Source organism: Gymnodraco acuticeps, unplaced genomic scaffold (genome assembly GCF_902827175.1).
Source record: "Gymnodraco acuticeps unplaced genomic scaffold, fGymAcu1.1, whole genome shotgun sequence".
Lineage (NCBI taxonomy): Eukaryota > Metazoa > Chordata > Actinopteri > Perciformes > Bathydraconidae > Gymnodraco > Gymnodraco acuticeps.
In genome coordinates, this window is record NW_022992090.1 from 816,998 (window position 1) to 840,384 (window position 23,387).

At 42.5% G+C, this 23,387-nt stretch overlaps 1 protein-coding gene across 2 annotated transcripts in view; it reads left to right on the plus strand.

The window, feature by feature from the left end:
* ddc (dopa decarboxylase) overlaps window positions 1-23,387 on the plus strand; it is a 50,130-nt gene that overhangs the window by 21,336 nt on the left and 5,407 nt on the right. For both annotated transcript variants that reach the window (XM_034202646.1, XM_034202645.1), the window contains exons 5-12: window positions 2,007-2,141; window positions 2,634-2,777; window positions 3,346-3,412; window positions 3,707-3,801; window positions 5,233-5,300; window positions 6,356-6,432; window positions 7,422-7,441; window positions 7,566-7,664. In XM_034202646.1, coding sequence (XP_034058537.1) covers window positions 2,007-2,141; window positions 2,634-2,777; window positions 3,346-3,412; window positions 3,707-3,801; window positions 5,233-5,300; window positions 6,356-6,432; window positions 7,422-7,441; window positions 7,566-7,664 — 705 coding nt within the window. The remainder of the gene's footprint in view (window positions 1-2,006; window positions 2,142-2,633; window positions 2,778-3,345; window positions 3,413-3,706; window positions 3,802-5,232; window positions 5,301-6,355; window positions 6,433-7,421; window positions 7,442-7,565; window positions 7,665-23,387) is intronic.

A 23,387-nucleotide genomic window follows, 5' to 3' on the forward strand; every position in this document is an offset into this window, starting at 1 on the left:
GTGTTTTTTATGCTTCCCTGCAAACATTTTCCCAGGCAGTCCAAGAAGTAAACCTACGTTTTATAATCTACCCTGGTTTGAGACAAGCCAAGTCAAAGGCTTAGTTTTATAGGCTTAAAATAACCGTGACTCACAACTGAGCGCCGCTGAAATAATATTCACCAGGAATTTGGGTACTTTTGATTGTTGCTTTTTCTCTCCCTGGTTCACTGACAATTGGCAGGAAATTGCCTTTTAATGTGTCATCAACAGGCAGACAGAGGTGACGATGCTGGGATTGTTTGTGTGGCAAAAGGCCTAAGCGTTAGTTTAGTGTTCCATCGACAGAAGTGCAGTAGCAGCAGAGGATGCTGTGTTGTGTGTGTGTGTGTGTGGTGTGTGTGTGTGTGTGTGTGTGTGTGTGTGTGTGTGTGTGTGTGTGTGTGTGTGTGTGTGTGTGTGTGTGTGTGTGTGTGTGTGTGTGTGTGTGTGTGTGTGTGTGTGTGTGTGTGTGTGTGTGTGTGTGGTGTGTGTGTGTGTGTGTGTGTGTGTGTGTGTGTGTGTGTGTGTGTGTGTGTGTGTGTGTGTGTGTGTGTGTGTGTGTGTGTGTGATGGTGAGTAGTGGAGCATGAGAGTGCACTCTGATGACAGATCATTTCATGCCTCTTCTATTGTGACCACCTGTGTGTGAGTGTGTGTGTGTGTGTGTCTTGCCACTCTCCTTTTTAAGTGCAGCCTACAAGCTCACTATGGCAACCAATGGGGCTCTTCTCCCCGCAGCAGGGCTAATGAGGGTTGTGACAGCACATTGCCAGCCTATTATTATAAACCTTATGCCAACACAAAGGGGAACGGGGATTGTTTCAAAAAGACCCTCGTGACCTTAGATCTTCCTTTCTATGCCTGTGTGAGTCATTAGATTTGACGGCAAAAAAAAAACAGTTTGCCTATGATTAAAATAAATTACAAATAACAAAAGAGTATGGAGACTAATTGACAAAAATGTGCTACTTAAATATGTTAAAGACACAAACTTGCACTTTCTCTTTACATTTTTACTTTACGATCATGACATGTATACTTAAAAGCAGTGTTTATAATTTCAGCTGCAACAGGTTTCAATTATTTTGTGCTAAATAGTGTATTTGGTTATATTTGAAGCAGAAAAGGCTCTAGTTCACTATTACAGGTGGTAGCTAGGAGGATGGATGAGCGCTGGTAGACTTTTGCAGAAGAAGGACATAAAGCCCAGTTTGGTATGTTTGGAATACTTGAGGTTATTTGCTTTTTGCATTTATAAAAATGTATTTTCTTTGGTCATTTCATCTGAGCTAGTGCCATATTTACATCATTGCAGTGAGTTGATGGATTTGTTTATTGATCTTTTGGGTCTCTGATGTCTAAAATTGGCTTCATTTTACCCTTCCTGTCTATTTGTTTCGACGTAAATGAAATAGCCTATATTACCTTGTCTGGGGAAAGATTTGTGCTTATTGATTAAGTAATTGGAAAAATGTAATGATGTTTTTGTGGTAATGACCCAGATACCTGAGAAGCCATGGCTCATTATGTTGCCTCAAACAATTGTCAGACTGGGTGATGACTCAAGACATAGTTTCTATCTACAATGATTTTATTCTCTAATCAGGAAGTGGATGTGTCACCAGCTTCATATCAGTGGGAATATCCAACAGCACAAACTGTTTACTTAATGTCCTGCTTTGTGTTCATGAAGGTGTTTGCAAATGGTTTGGTATCTGTCAATTAACATCAGTGTATCTGCCAAATAAAATCTAGATATGGATTGTTTACACCTTTCATTCTGTTTAAAGGCAGAGATAGGTACACAATGCCTAGGATAGATGACTTTTCTGTAAGCATGAAAATCAACTCTTTTCCAAATATATATATTTTTAGAGATCTTGCAGAAAAAACAGGTGCTCTGGATTCCTTGAAGACTCCATGTATTTCATGCTTGCTTCTATAAAATGTAAAGATGCTTATCAATTTCCTTCTTATTCTCACAGGGCACAGCCAGTGAGGCCACCCTGGTGTCCATGCTCGCCGCTCGCTGTAAAGCAGTCCGCCGCATTCAGGCCTCCAACCCTGAGAAATCAGAGGCTGACATCCTCTCTAAACTGGTGGCTTACACTTCAGAGCAGGTAAGCACACATATTTACAATCTTACATACTTCCTGTTTAATGCACAGGCCAAGCGTACTTATGCTACTTTAACAGATTTCATATTTATTATATCTACAAGTGCAACAATCTTGACTTCTGTTGGGTCTTACTCAACATATTGTTCTTGTAAACTTCCATTATTAAAGGTTACCTCAGGAACAGTAAAAGAGATTTTCAGTGATTTAGCGAGACAGAGGGTCAAGGCAGTAGCTAACTCTGATCAGGTTTAATACCAGGCTGACTGTGATTGGGTTAGGGAGTCGCCTGAGGGCCACACAGACCGCAGCAGCAGTTTGTGTTTCTACTGAAGAACACCATCCTTATATCTAGGTGTACATGTCTAATATAGTGTGTATTTATTTCTGCATACATGTTGTGAAGTTAAGATGGGGTTATCTTCTAAAAGCTGAAGGAGATTCATCTGGCGTACAGTGCATTTGTACAACATGTTGCATTCACTTCCTCCTAAGGCTCATTCTTCAGTGGAGCGTGCTTCTCTGATTGCTGGAGTGATGATGAAGAAGGTTCCTGCAGACAACAACTATGGTGTAGAAGGAGCCATGCTTAAGAGGATGCTGGAGCAGGACAAAGCAGATGGACTCATCCCTTTCTATGTAAGAAAATAAAACACTATTTATTCATCCCCTTTGCACAGAACACATGGACATAAAATACATTTCAACATTGGGATGTGGGTGATTTTACCATTAAGATACACACATCTGTCAGTACATTGCTTTGCAAAACATGTACATCTAACAAACACACACAACTGTGGGAAAAGCTGCAATGATACAAAGTATGTGATGATGCTATGCACACCCTGAGGCTTCTGCTGTTTGTGGTGAACTTAATGTATGTCTATCAGGTTAAGGACAATAATCCCTGTCTCAGCTGGTCTCACCGATCACTATCAGTGAACAACAGTAGGCTGAAATGGTCCAGGAGCACTAAACCATCAAAGATATCCAGATTTAAATTAGGATATAAAAGGAATTAGATAAAAGTGATATTGCACAGTAGCTGAAATAAGTGTGAATTTGTCCTTTTTACATTTATATTATAGAGAGTGCCATTGTTGTGACAGTAAAAATGAAAAAATGTTGTACCCATTTTTGAAATTGCTACAGGTAACAAAGCACTTCGGGACGTTAATGATTTGTATGTCTGTGTCTTTTTCAGTTCTGTGCGACCCTTGGCACCACGCCATCATGTGCTTTTGATCACACCACCGAGCTGGGGCCAATATGTGAGTCAAGCTCACACACACAATTTTCTTTTGTTTCACAACAGGAAATGGATTGTAAGCTTTTGTGTGTGTGATTGAGAAACAGACAGACAAAAAATTATTTAGTCAGTCAGTTTACCAAACATTCAGTATCTTCCTTCAGAATTCAGTACAAATGATATGCAACTCGTTTCCAAATATATATTTTGAAAATTCATGAATCATATTTTTTATATCTCAGGTTATTAAATCTCGACTGTCAAAAGTTGTTATTTTTAAAACGTTAACAGCCTCTCTGTTTTGTGTCTGTTCCAGGTAATGAAGAACAGATGTGGATGCACATTGATGCAGCATATGCAGGGAGTGCATTCATCTGTCCTGAATTTAGACCTCTGTTGAATGGCGTTGAGGTGAATGGCATATAAAATATCAAAGCGTTCCTGTTCAATTAGTAATGATGTTTAGTTACTCAGTTTTGACATGGTTTAAATCTCGATCATCCCAATATGTGCAGAACAGACTTGATATTGTGGTCAAAATTTGAAGTGTGCATCCACCTAAATACATGCTGAAGGAGAAAACAGCCTATTTCTGTTCAATTAGTTGTAAAATATCTCTCATAGCATCTATAAAAGGCAACACTAACTAAATGCTGATTATATCCAGCTGCTTTATTTTTGTTTCAAAATGTCATAATGTTAATGTCAAGGAGGAAGCATGCACGAGTGAGTAATAGGCCAAACAATCGGGATTGGCGCAGGAGCATCAATCTGCCTTTTGAAGCTTCCGAGGAAGCTGTTGCTCCCCGAGCCGTGCAGAGACGCAGAGATAAGGACAGAGTCATTTCCTGAGGCAGCGTTAGACCTTTATATATCACTGTTTATTAGCCACACAAGTTCAAACAATGTTGGTGGGAAGAAATCGACTTGACTGTAAAGACCAACTGTGGTTGCATCTAAAATAATCTATTGGAACACATTTCCCTCTTATACTTGCAATTTTACATTTTATTGGAATTAGTATTTAGGGTCCTTTTATGAGGAAGTGGTGAAGGGATTACTTATTAGAAAAACCTATTAATTGTATCCGCATGCTGTTATATACTGTATATGGTAGAATCCATAAAGTATATTGTAGTTATATAATATAAACATTTGGAGCCAAAAAAGGTGAATTTGAATTATCCAATGAGAAGATGGTGTGTGTTTTAGGATGAGAGTGCAGCCCTGCTGGAGGGCTGGTTGCTAGGATATGACTGATGGGCGAGCAGGAAACCAGCCCCCTTTGAATCAGTCAGCATGGCAACAGTCAGCCAGGAGTCTGCCTCACATTGTCTCTCCACGCTGTGTTATTGCATTTGTGGAGGTAGAGAAAAGGATATTACAAAAGATAGCCAACATAGAGATGAGAACAGATTAGGAAAGGTTTGTTTCTCTTTGAAGAAACGCTGCCAGGAAAGGGTTACTTTCCCTGCGCTCTGCAAGCTGTCGGCTGAGTGTTCCTCCTTTGCATTTCAAATAAACTGAGGATGCTTTAGTCCAGTTAACGCTGTTGGTGAAAGGGTGTCACTGCGTCAGTAATGGTAAATTAAGATGTAGTAAGATGTGTGTTTTGGTCAACACACATTTTTCAAGTTTAACTAAAGATACAGAAATCATATTAATACTTTTATAACCATTAACTTCATGTATTTTGTTTTACTTCCTAAAAATATTAAGCACTATATGCACACAATGAAAGACACTGATATTTAATGAAATCATAAATGTTTTATTTTCGTTATTTCATACATACATGACCTCTTGATTCCTTACTATTGTTTATTCTCTTTCCTTCTAAAGTTTGCAGACTCATTCAACTTCAACCCACACAAGTGGCTTTTGGTCAACTTTGACTGCTCTACAATGTGGTGAGTTATACATTTCATTATAGTGTATGACACTAAACCCCGAGATTTATCATCCCTCTTTTTAGCATTTAACATGGTGTGTTTGTGAGTGTCCAAAAAGGACAGAACTTAAATGTGTTATAAAAGGCCACAGGGCTCATATTACCTTTGTCACATTTAAAGAAAACATACAGATATGAGGGTGTCTGATACAAAATGATAGCCAATGACGTCAACAACAAGGAGGTTGTTCAAGTCACAGTATTATATACTGATGTACTGTAATGAACAGTGTGAAGAATAAGACATTTAAAAAGGGCATATGAGTAAGCATTTTTGACATAATAATGTCAGTATATATGTCATATCAGTAAACGTATTATTATAATAAACTCAATTGAGGATCAGTGTGTTATTTGGTTTGATGAAAATATTACAAAGATGTGGAAGATCCTGTAGACTTCTGGCCCAGCTGCAGGTTCATGGGCCATGACAATAGCACCTTCTGTATTTTGTCAGATTATTTAGCAATTTAGCTCAGAGTGACTCATTGCCCCATAAAGTAACAAAGAGTAATCCATTTCAAACCGGTTTCCATCTACACCTCAATCATGTGTAGAGTAAAAATAGAACTACGCCTCCCATCTGCCCTTCTGTCAGCAGCAAACAAAACGAGACATGCTCTGAACAAGATGCAAACAGGTGAATCAAACCTGACAGAAGGGGACGGGAAGAGGGGATAAACCCTTTTTCCATCAGCTCTGGCTCAGCCGGTCACTGCTCACAGGATAACTGTTGACTTCTGACACATTTTCATGTTTATTTATTTAATGCAGTATATTTAGACACTAAGAATACCCTATACTGTGTAAATCAGTACACCATACTAATAATGTAGTGTATTACTATCAGGTTATTTAAGACACATGTCATATGTAAAATACAAGGGGAACACTAAACTATTACTAAACATAATATATGATGGTGCCAAATCTATAAGATTCCTTTGCCCTTATTAAATGGTCAGTTCATATTTGATGTAAACATTATCTCTGCTTGTCAAAACCTATCAACAGGGTAAAGAAGAGAGAGTCAATTATTGGAGCCTTCAAGATGGAACCTCTTTACCTGAAACACGAAAACCAGGAGTCAGGTAAGATCATTCACTTATAGTATTTTAATCAATGACTACAGATCAGGTTGAATTGACTTTGGCCTTTACAGCAGAACCTGCCAACAATGAACACATTTGACCTTGTTTACTGTTTAGTTGTGAATAGGGCAGTTAGTTTGAGCCATATTTCCGATTAAACATTAACTGCTGAAGCATGCACCAACCTCTTAAAACGCAGTGTTGTGAAGCCTATCCAGCTTAAATAGGCATGAAGGTGAATGTCTGACAACCAGACAGTTGTACAAGAGTGTTCTTGTAAACATATGTTTGTGAGGACATTTTCACAACTCGATGCTAGCTGAAGTTACGTTTTTACCTTTGTGACCTCACATAATATATATACAGCCCAAAAACATAATCTTGAACCATTTCAACAAGACCTAACATAGAAAATAATATATAATATGCATCAATGTCTACATGTGTGTTTGTCTTCTGTGTGTATTCTTTACATGCTATGCAGATGGGCTCAGAGCTGCTCTGTAATTTGTCTGTCACACAAGCACACAGAGGGAAAGACAAAGCTACCTCACCACACTGAGGCACCTCACGAAAAGCCATTCGCTTACACAATGTGGGTTCTTCCATCTAATGAGTGGTTTCTAGCTCCAGCTAAAAAGAGATGAGCTATCTGTATCTGCAGCCAGTAGCCTGTGTGGACTGACTGAGATGAGGGAGGGGGGCACGATGACACAACACCTGGACGGTGGAAGGCAATGCCAAATGCAACACCTGACAATATATCCTTTTCTAAAGCGAATAATGTTTAATGGCAATGCTTTGTTCATTTCACTTATACAGTAGGTGCCAGTTGTTGTTGTCTGTTATTGTTGTCAGTATTTTTGTTCGGATGTCGTGACCAGAACACTAATCCCTAAATATCTTTTTATAACAAGTTGCTTTTAAAATGTAAACTATAAGTATATTATGAAGTGACATTTTTAACTGAAATGTGTATTCTTTCACAGGCTTGATCACAGATTATAGGGTAAGATAAAAGTTCTTTAAATAAGTTATTTCCACAGTTTACAAAATATAACATTTTCCAAATTACCCAAAAACGTGCAGAGGGTTAAACCTATAATGGACTCTCGCCCTCCTGTGCTCTGTAGCACTGGCAGATTCCCCTTGGCAGAAGATTTCGCTCACTCAAGATGTGGTTTGTCTTCCGTATGTACGGGCTCCAAGGCCTACAGGATCATATACGCAAGGTAGGACACCAGCTGAATAATCCATCATGTATCATTGCTCTTACATTTCTTTAATGGTCAAAATCTTAACATTTATCTCTGAAAGTATTAAGAGAAATTCAGTTGATAGGTTCTGTTGATTCATGACCTTTAAAATATTATGTTTTCATTTCTCTAACCAGTTAATTGACGTAGTTGTATGCATACAATAGTTTTATAATAAATGCCATCCCATCCGTCCATCAAACGCCTCACCCAACATAATCTTCCCCAGCACTAAAGTCCTCATCTCTGCCTCCATCAGCGCATCCTGTCAGTCTTATAGGTCTGGTCTGCATCTTCTTTTTATAGCAACATTTCTCCTCCAATGCCCATCCTTTTCTCCATGCCTCTCTCTCCCCCCTTTCATATTCCTCTTCCTCCCTCCAGTCTACTGTCAATCAAATGAGACTGTTTTGCGTTTACTTCCATTTAAAATGAAGCAGCAGCAGTGAGCCCCGCGGCCATAACCCATGACACACTGCTCCACTGTGCATCCGTCCTCTTGATTAGATACAACAGTTTGATCCGTATTTTTTATTCTTTAAATCTAATCAAACAATATTTAGCCTACAAATTGAAATACAGAATGCCAAAAAAACTGAAGTGTCTTCTTTCCCAGTGGAGGAAAAACCTTTACTTTGTTTCTTTACTTCTTTCCCTGAGAAAAAGTTGTGAATTAAGCATTTTAATGTCAAAGGCATGTGGAATGTGAGTCTAACTAGCGCACAGTCATTAGAAATGAGGTCATTATAGTATATTGGCTTGTAAACACCTCTGCGTGATGGTGAATTACTGGCTGGGAATGAGAAAACAAGGTGGTGGTCAATCCGTTGGTCATTCATTGCTTTCATCAGCTTTATAGAGAAGCAGGAAAGTGGAGTTCCCCCTTGTTATTGTGATCAGATTGAAGAATACAGGTTTAGTGTTTCACCATTCTTTGATCATACGTGAATTAATGAGGTTTGTGTTGTATGTATGATCATATTTTGCCATTTAAAAATGTGTAAAAAGGAGTGCACATTATTTGATGAAAGCAGAATATGATGCAGACTATTTCATGGTTAATGGCAGTGCTTCCTATCAGTTCTATCCTGCAAAAAACCCTTGAATCAATGGGGTTGTTCATCAATAGTTTCAAATGGTTCCTTTGAGATTATAGTAAGGATATTACACTATAAGGTATAGAGTAGACTGAACCAGTTGGAAACAGTTTTCTTATTTTCTTTTTTAACCAGTGGGAAAAAAAGGCTCTGGGGCCTCATTTATAAAGGGATATACGCTCAAAAGATGGCGTACGCCAGTTTCTACGCAATGTTTGCGATTTTATAAAATACTAACTTGACGGGAAAACGTGCGGTCCTCCACGCAAACTCTAACCCATGCGTACGCACTAAGCACAACAACGGGAGAGATGAGAAACTGCGACACCGTTGGCAGAAGGAAGAATGGAGATAAATATGTGGAAATAATACCATAAATAAAATGTTACCTCTCATTTATCATATATGAAGAATTCATTTTCAGACATTGATTAAAGCCAATCTTAAAATGATTAAACAAACGCTGCGGGGGGGGGGACTGCGGTCAACTCAGCCGTCTCTCAAATTTGCTTGGTCAAATGAGCAGTTCTTCATTTTTGAGTGCGCGGTTTATAGCGCCTTTACGGTAATCGCTGAGAAGCGGCACTAAAGCAAGAGTAAAAGAATGCATGTTTTTTCTGCTTCATGCGATACAAATTATTTTAACCATGAGTTCTTAAAAAAAACTAACACTGTTACACAGTCCTAGTTTGACTGCTACCAACAATAAAATGAAGTAATTTTACTGTCTTTTTTTCTGGGTAATACTCTCAAACAGAACGAAATCATGCAACTTCTGCTATATTTGATGAGATAAAATGATTTTTATCCATACATCCTTAATAAAAGTGATACTGTTGGACTCAGTACTTGTTAGACTACTACCATAAGTACAATCAAGTACTTTTACTGTGTACTTTTGAGTAATCCCCTGTCAAACTCCCCTCCCGAGTACAATAATTCATGTATTTGCTATATTTGATGAGGGATACAATTATTCTTAGCCATAAGTTCTTAATACAATTAGTAGTGTTGGACTCAGTACTACTTGGACTACTCCCACAAGTACAATCAAGTACTTTTACTGTGTACTTTTTGAGTAGTCCCCTGTCAAACTTGTTAGGGCTGTACAAGGGCGTGGAATCAAATGCACGATGCAGAGACAAACAAAGTATCAAAATAAAGTGTTTTAATGTAGACAGGTCATAACACACTGAATACATAAAGCAACAAAACAAAAACTACTAATACACTAATCTAACTCTATGGACAATGACAAAAGGATCTTACGCTGGAAGGCTTGGAACACACAAGACAATCTGGCAACGAGACAGGGGAAGACGAGAACTATATATTAGACAGACAACACCAGGTGAAGACAATTAGACAATCACAACCGTGGGAAAACAGACAAGGCAGGAAACGTACTTTAGACACATGAGGGTAGACAAGACTATCAAAATAAAACAGGAACCTATCTAAACACATTACATTGCATTTAGCTGACGCTTTTATCCAAAGCGACTTACAATAAGTGTCAGAGAATATTTTTAATCCGATCTCTTTGTGTCTTGAAGTTCTCAGCTATTCTGAGAAACTGTTAATTTACAAACATATGCTTTTCGTAAAGTCGCATATGCTCCTGCCTGTAATGTGAGAAGGACACAGGTCAAGAGGTCCTCTGCTTTCCTGTGGGTGAGAAGTTTGGCACAATGGGTCTTTGTTCCAAAGTCTGGTAATGATTAAGGTAGGAAAGGCGGGCTTTTTAGGTTCCTCCTTATGGATATATAGATCCATGTTTCCACTCTTTGTCTTCAGAGTGTTGCTTGGTTGCTCACACATGTGATCTCTCCGGCCGTATTTCTACTCTCAATAAATAACAGTGTTTGACTAAAGCCTCTCCAGCTTCCATCCTTTCCTGAGCCTTGGCTCTGCATTGCTGCACAGAAGTTTCACTCACAATAAGTACATTCGACCAGGAAGACACAACCTTGAAGAAAACAGAATCATATAAGTACATCAGGTTTCATAGAGCCAAACATTTCAAGTGCTACTCAACTGGCTATAGATATATTATATTAGTATATAAGTGCTCTGTTAGCAGTTTTTTGTTAGTAATTCTATCGCTCGAGGTGGAGTCGAAAGAGATGAGTTTTCAGTCTGCGCCGGAAGATGTGCAGGCTTTCTGCTGTCCTGATGTCAATGGGGAGCTCATTCCACCATTTTGGAGCCAGGATAGCAAACCCACGTGTTTTTGCTGATGGGAACTTGGGTCCCCCTCGCAGCGAGGGTGCAGCGAGTCGTTTGGCTGATGCAGAGCGTAGTGCATGCGCTGGGGTGTACAGTTTAACCATGTCCTGGAGGTAGGAAGGGCCAGATCCATTCGCAGCATGGTATGCAAGTACCAGTGTCTTGAAGTGGATTCTAGCAGTTACCGGAAGCCAGTGAAGGGAGCGGAGGAGCGGAGTGGTGTGGGAAAATTTAGGAAGGTGGAAGACCAGACGAGCCGCTGCATTCTGGATGAGCTGCAGAGGTCGGATGGCACATGCAGGTAGACCAGCCAGGAGGGAGTTGCAGTAGTCTAGGCGTGAGATGACGAGAGCCTGGACCAGAACCTGCGTCGCTTTCTGTGTCAGCTGGGGACGTATCTTCCTGATGTTGTAAAGCGTGTATCTGCAGCAACGGGTTGTAGCAGCAATGTTTGCAGTGAAGGGCAGGTTGTTATCTAGGGTCACACCCAGATTCCTTGCAGTCTGAGTCGGGGAAACAACAGAGGTGCCGATGTTGATTGTAAGGTCAAGAGTGGGACAATCTTTTCCCGGAAGGAAAAGCAGTTCAGTCTTGTCAAGGTTGAGCTTGAGGTGATGAGCAGACATCCACTGAGAGATGTCAGCTAGACAAGCAGAGATGCATGCGACGACCTGGGTCTCTGAGCGGGGAAAGGACAGAATTAATTGGGTGTCGTCAGCGTAGCAGTGGTATGAAAAACCATGCGGGCTAATGACTGATCCGAGCGAGTTTGTGTACAGGGAGAAGAGGAGGGGACCAAGAACAGAGCCCTGAGGGACCCCTGTAGTTAATTGACAAGGGTTGGACTCGGACCCTCTCCAAGTTACCCTGTAGGTACGGTCTTTGAGGTATGAGGTGAGGAGGGAAAGTGCTGAGCCTGAAACTCCAAGTTCTTGGAGAGTGTGAAGGAGGATCTGATGGTTCACCGTGTCGAATGCAGCAGACAGGTCCAACAGGATGATGACAGAGGAGAGGGATGCAGCTTTGGCAGTGTGCAGTTCCTCAGTGACAGCAATGAGAGCAGTTTCTGTGGAGTGACCTGCCTTGAAACCAGACTGGTGCGGATCCAGAAGGTTGTTCTGATGGAGATAACAGGAGAGTTGTTTAAAGACAGCGCGTTCAAGTGTTTTAGACAGGAACGGGAGTAGAGAGACAGGCCTGTAGTTTATAACATCAGACGGGTTGAGAGTGGGTTTCTTTAGGAGAGGGTTTACTCTTGCCTCCTTGAGACTGTTTGAAAAGTGACCAGAAGTTAGAGAAGTGTTGATGAAATGGGAGAGAAACGGTAGAATATCAGGAGCGATAGTCTGAAGGAGGTTTGAAGGGATAGGGTCCAGAGGACAGGTGGTAGGGCGGGCAGAGGTAATGAGGGTAAGAACCTCACTTGGAGAGAGAGGGGAAAAGGAGGTTAGTGTGTGGGTGGAAGGAGGGTCTGGTGACCCAGCGGTGAGTAAAGGTGAGTCAGAAAAAGAAGAGCGAATATCATCAACCTTTTTTTCAAAGTGGTTAACAAAGTCGCTTGACAGAAGTGAGGAGGGGGGAGGGGCTTTGGGAGGGTCCAAGAGGGTGGAGAAGATGGAAAATAGTTTTTTGGGATTGGAATAGGAAGATTGGATCTTATCTTGAAAGACAGTGCTTTTTGCCTGAGAGATCGAAGCAGAGAAAGAGGATAGGAGAGCCTGATAGGTAAGGAGGTCGTCATGGTGTTTGGATTTCCACCGTTTCCGCTCTGCTGCCCTAAGGACGGTTCTATTAGCACGCAGTGCGTCATTTAGCTAGGGAGCAGGAGGGGACTGACAAGCCTGCCGAGATGTGAGAGGACAGAGAGAGTCCAGAGAGGATGAGAGAGTAGAGAGGAGAGTTTCTGCAGCAGAGTTTGGAACGAGTCAGAGGAAGGGAGGGCTGAGAGCACCGATGAGGCAAAGGTAGAGGGGGAGAGGGGGAGAGGGAACGAAGGTTACGGCGGACAGGTGCAGGATGAGAAGAGATTAGTTTGTTATGTTTGGAAAGGGGTAGAGAGAATGAAATGAAGAAGTGATCGGATGTGTGGAGCGGGTTTACAGAGAGGTTAGAAGTAGTGCAGTTCCTTGAGAATATGAGATCAAGGACATTGCCAGCTTTATGCGTTGGTGGGGAAGGAGACAGTGAGAAAGCAAAGGCGGTTAACAGAGATGTTAGTTCGTCTATATTCCCTGTCTGGAGGTTGAAGTCTCCGAGAAGTACAGCGGGAGGGCCAGTTTCAGGGATGTGTGAGAGGACATGATCTAATTCCTCCAAGAAGTCCCCAAGGTGCCTGGTGGACGCTAGAGAACAACAATGGTTAATTGTATAGGATGGGTTACTGTGATGGCATGGAATTCAAAGGTGGAAGGAGTGAAGTTAGGTAGCTTGAAGAGGGAAAAGCTCCATTTGGGAGAGAGGACAGGAGACCAGTGCCACCTCCTCTGCCAGTGGGTCTGGGTGTATGGGAGAAGGAATATGCTGTGGAGAGAGCTGCTGGGGTGGATGTGTTGAATGGAGTAATCCAGGTCTCAGTGAGAGCAAGGAAATCCAGGGTCTGCAGGGAGGCGTAGCCAGAGATGAAGTCAGCCTTAGGAACAGCTGACTGGCAGTTCCACAGGCCACCTCAAACTATAGATGTTGGATCTCAGTGGAGCATGTGGGATAGACGAGAGCAGGCCGGTTATAGCGATTAGGAGATACACGGGGCCAGTGATAATTGCGAGAAGACACATGAACAGGAATGGAGAAAATACACATGATTATAGCATGAGGGGCTAGAAAACTAAAGAAAAGAAAGTAAGACACCAGCGGTAATTAGCTCAATCAGAGTAGGATTTGCCTCCTCTTTGCCACCCTCGTGACTCCCGCAGGACTCCAATGTCTTTGTCAGTCTTAGAGACTCCCGCAGGACTCCAATGACTTTGTCAGTCTTCGGCTGTCTGACGCTGAAGCTGACGCTCCAGGAAAGAGTTACCTAAAATGGACGCCTGATTGCTGAGTTCTCACAGCTGTGGGGCCACGCCCCTCTAATTAGTTAACTCTCTACAGCTGATGGGCGACAGCAGAGTGGCCCTGCCTATATTGTAATGCAGGCTTGAGTGCCCACTGAGACCTGTGTAACAGGTTCACTTGAGCAGATCTGAGATTTAAAATCTCTCAAAAGCGCCGTTTTAGCTACAATAACTACAGAACAATTATACAGAGTAGAATAAATGAAACAGAGAAGTCTAATTAAACAAGAATATAACTTACAGTGGTTGCTGCGTCAATAGGTATTGTCGTCACCCGGTCTAGATGCACACATAACATGAAACCTAAACTAGGGAACAATCTTAGCAGAGCCGTCTACGCACAACAGTACCCTCCCCTCTAGGGACGACACCTGACGGCCCTGGGACCTCCGGATGACACCTGTAGTAGTCCTCGATTAAGTCTTTGCCCACGATAAAACTGGACGGGACCCAGGACCGTTCTTCAGGATCGTAGCCCTCCCAATCAACCAGAAATTGACGACCTCGGCCTCGATTTCTCACTGACAGGAGACGTTTGACAGAGTACAGCGGACCGCCATTAACAACACGGGGGGGGGGGGGTTTGGAGGGTGGAACCAGGGGACTGTCCAGAACCGGCTTGATTCGGCTGACGTGGAACGTTGGATGAACCCGTAGTGACCTGGGCAGACGGAGACGGACAGATACAGGATTGATTATTTTAGTGACAGGAAATGGACCCACAAACCTTGGAGCGAGCTTCTTTGACAAGACCCTGAGTGGCAGATCCTTTGTGGACAACCACACCCGCTGCCCCGGTCTGTATGTAGGTGCCGCCCGCCGCCGTTGATCCGCCACCGTCTTCATCCGAGCCGAATTCCTCAGGAGGATCCGACGAGCTGCAGCCCAGACATGGTGGCATCTTCTGACTAAGGCGTGAGCAGATGGCACCACCACCTCCTTCTCAGTTTCTGAGAATAGAGGAGGCTGATAGCCAAAGACACAGTGAAAGGGAGACAGACCGGTAGCAGAGGTGGGCAAAGAGTTGCGTGCATACTCCACCCATGTCAGATGCTCGCTCCAGGTTGCAGGGTTCTGAGAAACCAGGCAGCGCAGGCACGTCTCCAGCTCCTGATTCAGCCATTCCGTCTGTCCGTTGGACTGGGGATGATAACCTGAGGTGAGGCTGACGGACTCTCCCAGGAGGGTGCAAAACTCCTTCCAGAACCTGGAGGAAAACTGAGGACCTCGATCCAACACAATGTCTCTGGGAATACCATGAATACGGACAACATGAGTCAATAATGCCTGAGCAGTCTCTTTAGCTGACGGCAACTTTGGCATGGCAATAACCCTAACCAAACCTGACAGTTTCTCAATTACTATAGACAACTCTTCACTCTCCCCCTCCCCTCAGGTTAAGAGTCTGGGTGTCATCCTCGACGGCACACTTTCATTCAAATCTCACATCAGTAATATCACTCGGTCTGCCTATTTCCATCTACGCAACATCAACCGCCTCCGGCCGTCCCTTAACCCTAAGACCACCGCCATTCTTGTTCACACCCTGGTCACTTCCCGCATCGACTACTGCAACTCCCTTCTCTTTGGTCTCCCTCTCAAATCCATCCACAGACTTCAACTGGTTCAGAACTCTGCCGCCCGCATCATCACCAGAACCCCCTCCATTACCCACATCACTCCTGTTCTTCAGCAACTTCACTGGCTCCCCGTCAAATCCCGTATCGTTTTTAAGATTCTGCTCCTCACCTTTAAGGCCATCCATAACCTCACTCCTCTGTACCTCTCCGACCTCCTGCACATCAACACACCCATCCGCACACTCAGATCTTCTGCTTCCCTCAGCCTCACTGCACCCCCCTTCCGTTTAACCACCATGGGGTCTAGAGCCTTCAGCCGCTCTGCACCCCGCCTCTGGAACTCCCTCCCACCTGACATCCGCAACACTGACTCTCTCCCCATTTTCAAATCACGCCTCAAAACATATCTCTTCACACTCGCATATCCACCCTGATCATTATCCATCACACATCCTCTGTTTTATTTATTTGATTTGTTGCATTGTCTTGTTTATGTTTCTTATACTGGTGTTAGGTATTGTGTATCTTGTTTTTTATGTGTTTGTACGGCGACCTTGAGAGCCTTGAAAGGCGCCTATATAAAATAAATGAATTATTATTATTATTAATAAAATGGACCATCTTAGAGAACCTGTCCACTACAGTGAGGACAGTGGTGTTACCCTTGGATGGAGGAAGACCCGTGACAAAATCCAACGAAATGTCAGACCAGGGCCTGCTGGGAACGGGGAGAGGCTGCAGAAGTCCCATCTGTGATTTTGATGACGTCTTGTTCCTGGCACAAACTACACAGGCAGCCACATATTCGGAGACATCCTTAACCAAGGAAGGCCACCAAAACCTCTGTCGAACGACGAATACGGTCCGCTTGACCCCTGGATGACAAGTGAGCAGTAATGTGTGAGACCAATGAATAACCTGTGACCGCATGGATTCAGGCACGAATAGCCTCTCCAATGGACAGCCACTAGGTTTCGGCCCCTCACCATTGACACGTTTCACCTGATCTACTATAGGCCATGTCACCACCCCAACCACACGGGAGAGTGGAAGGATTGGCTCTGGATCCTTGGCCATGATGGGCTCTGGGTCATGGAGGCGTGAGAGGACGTCAGGTTTGCCATTCTTGGACCCAAGTCTGAAAGACAATGTAAAGTCAAAACGGTTAAAAAAAAGTTGCCACCGGGCCTGGCGTGAGTTCAACCTCTTAGCTTTGCGGATGTATTGAAGGTTCTTGTGGTCGGTCCAAACCAAGAACGGCTGTGGCGCCCCCTCAAGCCAGTGCCTCCATTCCTCCAGAGCCATCTTGACTGCCAACAGCTCTCGGTTTCCGACGTCGTAGTTTCTCTCTGCGGGAGATAGTTTGCGAGACAAAAAGGCACAAGGATGCATCTTATGATCCCCAGCCGCTCTCTGTGAGAGAATGGCCCCCACCCCATCATTGGAGGCATCCACCTCCACAACAAACTGTCGTTGAGGATCAGGAACAGTCAGTATGGGAGCTGTGGTAAACCTTCTTTTTAACTCATTAAAAGCCTCCTCGGCCCTGAGGCCCCACACAAAGTTAACCCCTGGTGAGGTCAGTGCATGAAGGGGAGCAGCAACAGAGCTAAAGTTCCTAATAAATCGTCTGTAGAAGTTAGCAAACCTCAAAAACTGCTGTACCTTCTTCCTATTGGTGGGGGTGGCCCAGTCTGCCACTGCACTGACCTTTGCAGGGTCCATCAGGATTTGTCCAGGAGAAATGATGAACCCCAGGAATGAGACAGTTGATGCATGGAACTCACACTTCTCTGCTTTTACGAACAGGTGATTATCCAGTAGGCGCTGTAGTACTTGGTGGACATATTGCACATGAGTCTCCTTATCAGGAGAGAAGATTCAAATGTCATCCAAATACACAAAGACAAACACGTTAAAAAACTCCCTGAGTACATCATTGACCAGCGCCTGGAAAACTGCTCGGGCGTTAGTTAACCCGAAAGGCATTACGAGGTACTCGTAGTGTCCTGTTGGGGTATTAAATCCAGTTTTCCACTCATCCCCCTCCCTTATTCTTGCGAGATGATAAGCGTTGCGTAAATCCAGTTTTGTGAACACTTTGCATCCTGCAATAGGTCAAAAGCAGAGTCAATGAGAGGGAGGGGGTATCTGTTTTTTACCGTGATGTCATTCAGTGGACTGTAATCGATGCAGGGACGGAGAGAACCATCTTTTTTCTTCACGAAGAAGAAACCCGCTCCGGCAGGAGAGGAAGACGGTCGGACGAGTCCTGCCTTGAGTGAGGTGTCGATGTAATCCTTCATGGACCCCTTTTCTGGAGCTGACAGGGAGTACAGACGGCCCTTGTGAATCGTGGATCCTGGCAACAAGTCTATAGCACAATCATAAGGCCGATGGGGTGGTAGTGCACTCGCCCTAGCTTTACTAAAGACTTCCTTTAGATCATGATAACATGTGGGAACCTTTGATAAATCAGGGTAATCAGAAAAATAGTCAGAAAGAGGTTCGTTGTGACAGTCTGCTTTAGAAGTGGAGATTTTCCTCAGTATCAACTTACTCTGATCGTGTACACACTTCTGTTTACACAACATTCCCCACTCTTGTACTTTCCCTGACCGCCAATCAATGACAGGATTGTGCAAAAGTAACCAAGGGTAACCTAAAATGATCGGGTGTTGAGCTGATTTAAACACATGAAAAACTATGTTCTCAACATGAGTGTCATTGATTGTCATTTTTACAGGTGTGGTGCAATGAGTCACTGTGAATAGTAGGCGCCGATCTAACGCGTTCGCTTTTAACGGCGAAGGTAATGGCGTCAACGTCAGGTTAAGCCAAAGAGCTAGCTCTTTATCCAAAAAACTCTCATCGGCTCCAGAATCTACAAGTGCCCCCTGTTCAATAACCTGATTACCTTCACATAGCATAACTTGAGTTAATGTGCGTGAAGGGAAGTCAAAAAAGTCAGATTGGCTCACCAGTGTCTTCCCTTTCACCGGTGAGCCTGTTCTTTTACTGGACACATGGCTTGTTGATGCCCCTGTTGACCGCAGTAGAAACATCTTGCCTCCACTAGGCGGCGACGTCGTTCCTCCGGTGAGATTCGGCTCCTTCGAGTCAATGGGTTAACGCTGTGGCCTCTGAAGCAGGTGACGAGCCGAATGATGTCCTCCGGACAGGATGAACAGCTGTTGAGAACCCTCTGGTTCCGCTGGACGAAACGGCAGTCTTCTTTCTTTCTCTATCTCTCTCACAGATGCGATTGTCAATCTTAATAGCAGCCGCTACCATACTTTCTAAGTCTGTGGGAGGATCCATAAGCAATAAATGATCCTTAATTTTCTCTGATAGTCCGTTCCGAAATATGTCCCTTAACGCTGAATCATTCCAATCGCAATCAATAGCCATAGTGCGGAACTCAATTGCATAATCCGCCACTCGGCGTTGATTTTGCTGAATGTATGTCCAATTCTGTGCGCTCTCTACAGCTGGTGTGTGATGTGCAAACACTCTTTTAAACGAGTGGATGAACTGAGAGACAGAGTTGCAAGTTGCAGAATTGTTCTCCCACTCCGCCGTAGCCCATGCAGCCGCACGGCCGGACAGATGAGAAATGATAAATGCAATCTGAGCATAATCAGAGCTATATATGTAGGGCATTAACTTAAAGTGTAGATCTACAGTCATTGGAATCTCCGGAAAACTTATCTGGAGGGGCCAAGCGAGGCAACGGGACAGCATGAGATCCAGGAAGCAGCACCGCTGTAGTAGGAGGGGCTGCCAGCTGTTGAGGATGAGCCGCAGCATCAGGTAATGCCGGAGCAGTGGCACCGGCGTCCAGGCGTGCCAGCACACGATGCACTGCCTCCGCCATGTCGCTGATTTGGGTGTTGACCGAGGCTTGGAGTCCATGTTGCTGCTCCGCCAGGTCCCTCACTGCCTGGTGTATGACAGAGAACTTCTCCTCATGATGGTGTAGACCAGGGGTGCCCAACCTTTTTTGAACCGAGAGCTACTTTTAAAGTTGCCAGTCTGCCGAGATCTACCAGGCCAAATATAGAGGCGTAGTTACTGACAGCCTACTAGGCTACTAGGTAAATACACACTTCTACTTGTATAAAACTGACCTTTGTACGATTAATACTTCATAAAATACTGCAGATCCTTTATCTTACCTCTTTCTAATCTACACACATACAAGTATTTAACTGAAGTTACACAACAGAGTTGGAGTTTATTCACACGTCACATACTACAGTGGGTAATGTTTTCAAGACACATTGAACAGTGCTGCCACATATGACACAGGAAAAAAAGAAAATACTCTGAACCCTTTCTTTGCCATTATATAAAAATAGTGTTGCTACAAAACTATAAATTAGGCTTACTAATAAGACAACTCAGATCTGAAGCTACACAGGAATCTGCTGCAACAGTGCAATAAAAAAGACAAAATTAATAGAATCAAACCATTTTTTTGTTGCATTTTAGTAGATTATAAAAAGAAATGCCTTTAAAATAGGATGCAAGCAACACTAGTTTCTTAACCTGAATTGATAATAGACTATAATCAATTTAAGTTTGCATTCTTATACCATTGTGTACAATAATTATAATGAATAAGTTCAAACAAACTACAACTTACAGCTGATTAATAACGGTATCTAACTTGAGTTTTTATTATGTCAAAAACCTGTTGAAATGCTACTGTTATTTTGACTGTCCCCAAAAAGCGTGTCGGCAGCCTCCAGGAATGCTTCTTTCACAACTTCGCCGTCTTTGAAAGACTTCTTGTGTTTCGCAAGAATGTGACTGACACGATAAGATCCTATGGTAGCAGCCTTAATCTTGTTGTTGGGCCTGGTGAAAATGGACTGCTGTGCATTTAGCTGTCCTTTCAGGCCCCTCCCCTTTTGGGTGCGTAGGGCAGAATTAGGAGGGAATTCTGTCTCGTAGCGTTTGTATACTGTTTTGAAATGCCGCTCCGAAATTACCCTTCTTCGATAAAGCTACGCTCGCATTGCAGATGAGACAGATGGACTTTTAATTGGAATAGATACAAAAATAATCATCCTCCCACTCGGAGTGAAAATTATATATGTTTTGCTTCTGCCATAATTGCGGTCTTGTTTGTGTGCGGACTGTCACTCCTGTTGACACGGACAACGTTAGCGAATTAGTGCACTGCCCACTAGCCACGCCCCGACACATGGGGTCACGCCGGCCAATCACAAAGCTTTGATGCGTTCAAGTGCATTATTCTGGCACAGGAAGAGTATGTTAGGACATTAACGATAAAACAGAATATTGTTGTTCTATTTTTAGACACATCTCGCGATCGACTGGGAATCTCCCCGCGATCGACCGGTCGATCGCGATCGACTGGTTGGGCACCCCTGGTGTAGACGTTCGCCCTGAAGTCGTATTGCTGTTTTAACTGGTTCTGCATCTGCTAATTCCATGTTTTGGCCAGATTGTACTGTTAGGGCTGTACAAGGGCGTGGAATCAAATGCACGATGCAGAGACAAACAAAGTATCAAAATAAATAGTTTTAATGTAGACAGGTCATAACACACTGAATACATAAAGCAACAAAACAAAAACTACTAATACACTAATCTAACTCTATGGACAATGACAAAAGGATATTACGCTGGAAGGCTTGGAACACACAAGACAATCTGGCAACGAGACAGGGGAAGACGATAACTATATAGACAGACAACACCAGGTGAAGACAATTAGACAATCACAACCGTGGGAAAACAGATAAGGCAGGAAACGTACTTTAGACACATGAGGGTAGACAAGACTATCAAAATAAAACAGGAACCTATCTAAACACATAACATGAAACCTAAACTAGGGAACAATCTTAGCAGAGCCATCTACGCAGAACAAAACTCCCCTCCAGAGTACAATAATGCATGTTTTCTGCCATCTTTGATGAGAGATAAAATGATTTTTTGCAATAAGTTCTTAATGAAATTGGTACTGTTGGATTCAGTACTACTTGGACTACTACCAAAAGTACAATCTAGTACTTTTACTGTGTACCTTTTGAGTAATACTCGTTTAAACTCCTGTCCTGAGTACACACATTAATGTATTCTGCTATCTTTGATGAGAGATAAAATGATTTTGTGCAATAAGTTCTCAATGAAATGGGTACTGTTGGATTCAGTACTATTTGGACTACTACCACACGTACAATCAAGTACTTTTACTGTGTACTTTTTGAGTAATCCTTTGTCAAACTCCACCCCTGAGTACAATAATGCATGTTTTCGGCCATCTTTGATGAGAGATAAAATTATTTTGTGCAATAAGTTCTTAATGAAATTGGTACTGTTGGATTCAGTACTACTTGGACTACTACCAAAAGTACAATCAAGTACTTTTACTCTGTACTTTTTGAGTAACACTCGTTTAAACTCCTGTCCTGAGTACACACTTTAATGTATTCTGCTATCTTTGATGAGAGATAAAATAATTGTGTGCAATCAGTTCTCAATGAAATTGGTACTGTTGGATTCAGTACTACTTGGACTAGTAGCACAAGTACAATCAAGTACTTTTACTGTGTACTTTTTGAGTAATCCCCTGTCAAACTCCCCTCCAGAGTACAATAATGCATGTTTTCTGCCATCTTTGATGAGAGATAAAATGATTTTTTGCAATAAGTTCTTAATGAAATTGGTACTGTTGGATTCAGTACTACTTGGACTACTACCAAAAGTACAATCTAGTACTTTTACTGTGTACCTTTTGAGTAATACTCGTTTAAACTCCTGTCCTGAGTACACCCATTAATGTATTCTGCTATCTTTGATGAGAGATAAAATGATTTTGTGCAATAAGTTCTCAATGAAATTGGTACTGTTGGATTCAGTACTATTTGGACTACTACCACACGTACAATCAAGTACTTTTACTGTGTACTTTTTTAGTAATCCTTTGCCAAACTCCACCCCTGAGTACAATAATGCATGTTTTCGGCCATCTTTGATGAGAGATAAAATGATTTTGTGCAATAAGTTCCTAATGAAATTGTAACTGTTGGATTCAGTACTACTTGGAGTACTACCAAAAGTACAATCAAGTACTTTTACTGTGTACTTTTGAGTAATACTCGTTTAAACTCGTCCTGAGTACACACATTAATGTATTCTGCTATCTTTGATGAGAGATAACATGATTTTGTGCAATAAGTTCTCAATGAAATTGGGTACTGTTGGATTCAGTACTTGGACTACTACCAAAAGTACAATCAAGTACTTTTACTGTGTACCTTTTGAGTAATCCTTTGTCAAACTCCACCCCTGAGTACAATAATGCATGTTTTCGGCCATATTTGATGAGAGATAAAATGATTTTTTGCAATAAGTTCTCAATGAAATTGGTACTGTTGGATTCAGTACTACTTGGACTAGTAGCACAAGTACCATCAAGTACTTTTACTGTTTACTCTTTGAGTAATCCTTTGTCAAACTCCACTGCTGAGTACAATAATGCATGTTTTCTGCTATCTTTGATGAGAGATAAAATGATTGAACACCCTTCCAGAGTACAATAATGTATTATTTTTTTACCACGTCAAATTCCTCGTACGTGTAAACCTACCTGGTAATAAACATTTTTCTGATTCTGATATATAATAAGCGTTGTAAAAATGTTCTTCACAATAATGACTATGTTGGACAGAGTATTTTAACAGGATATGGTAAACACATGAT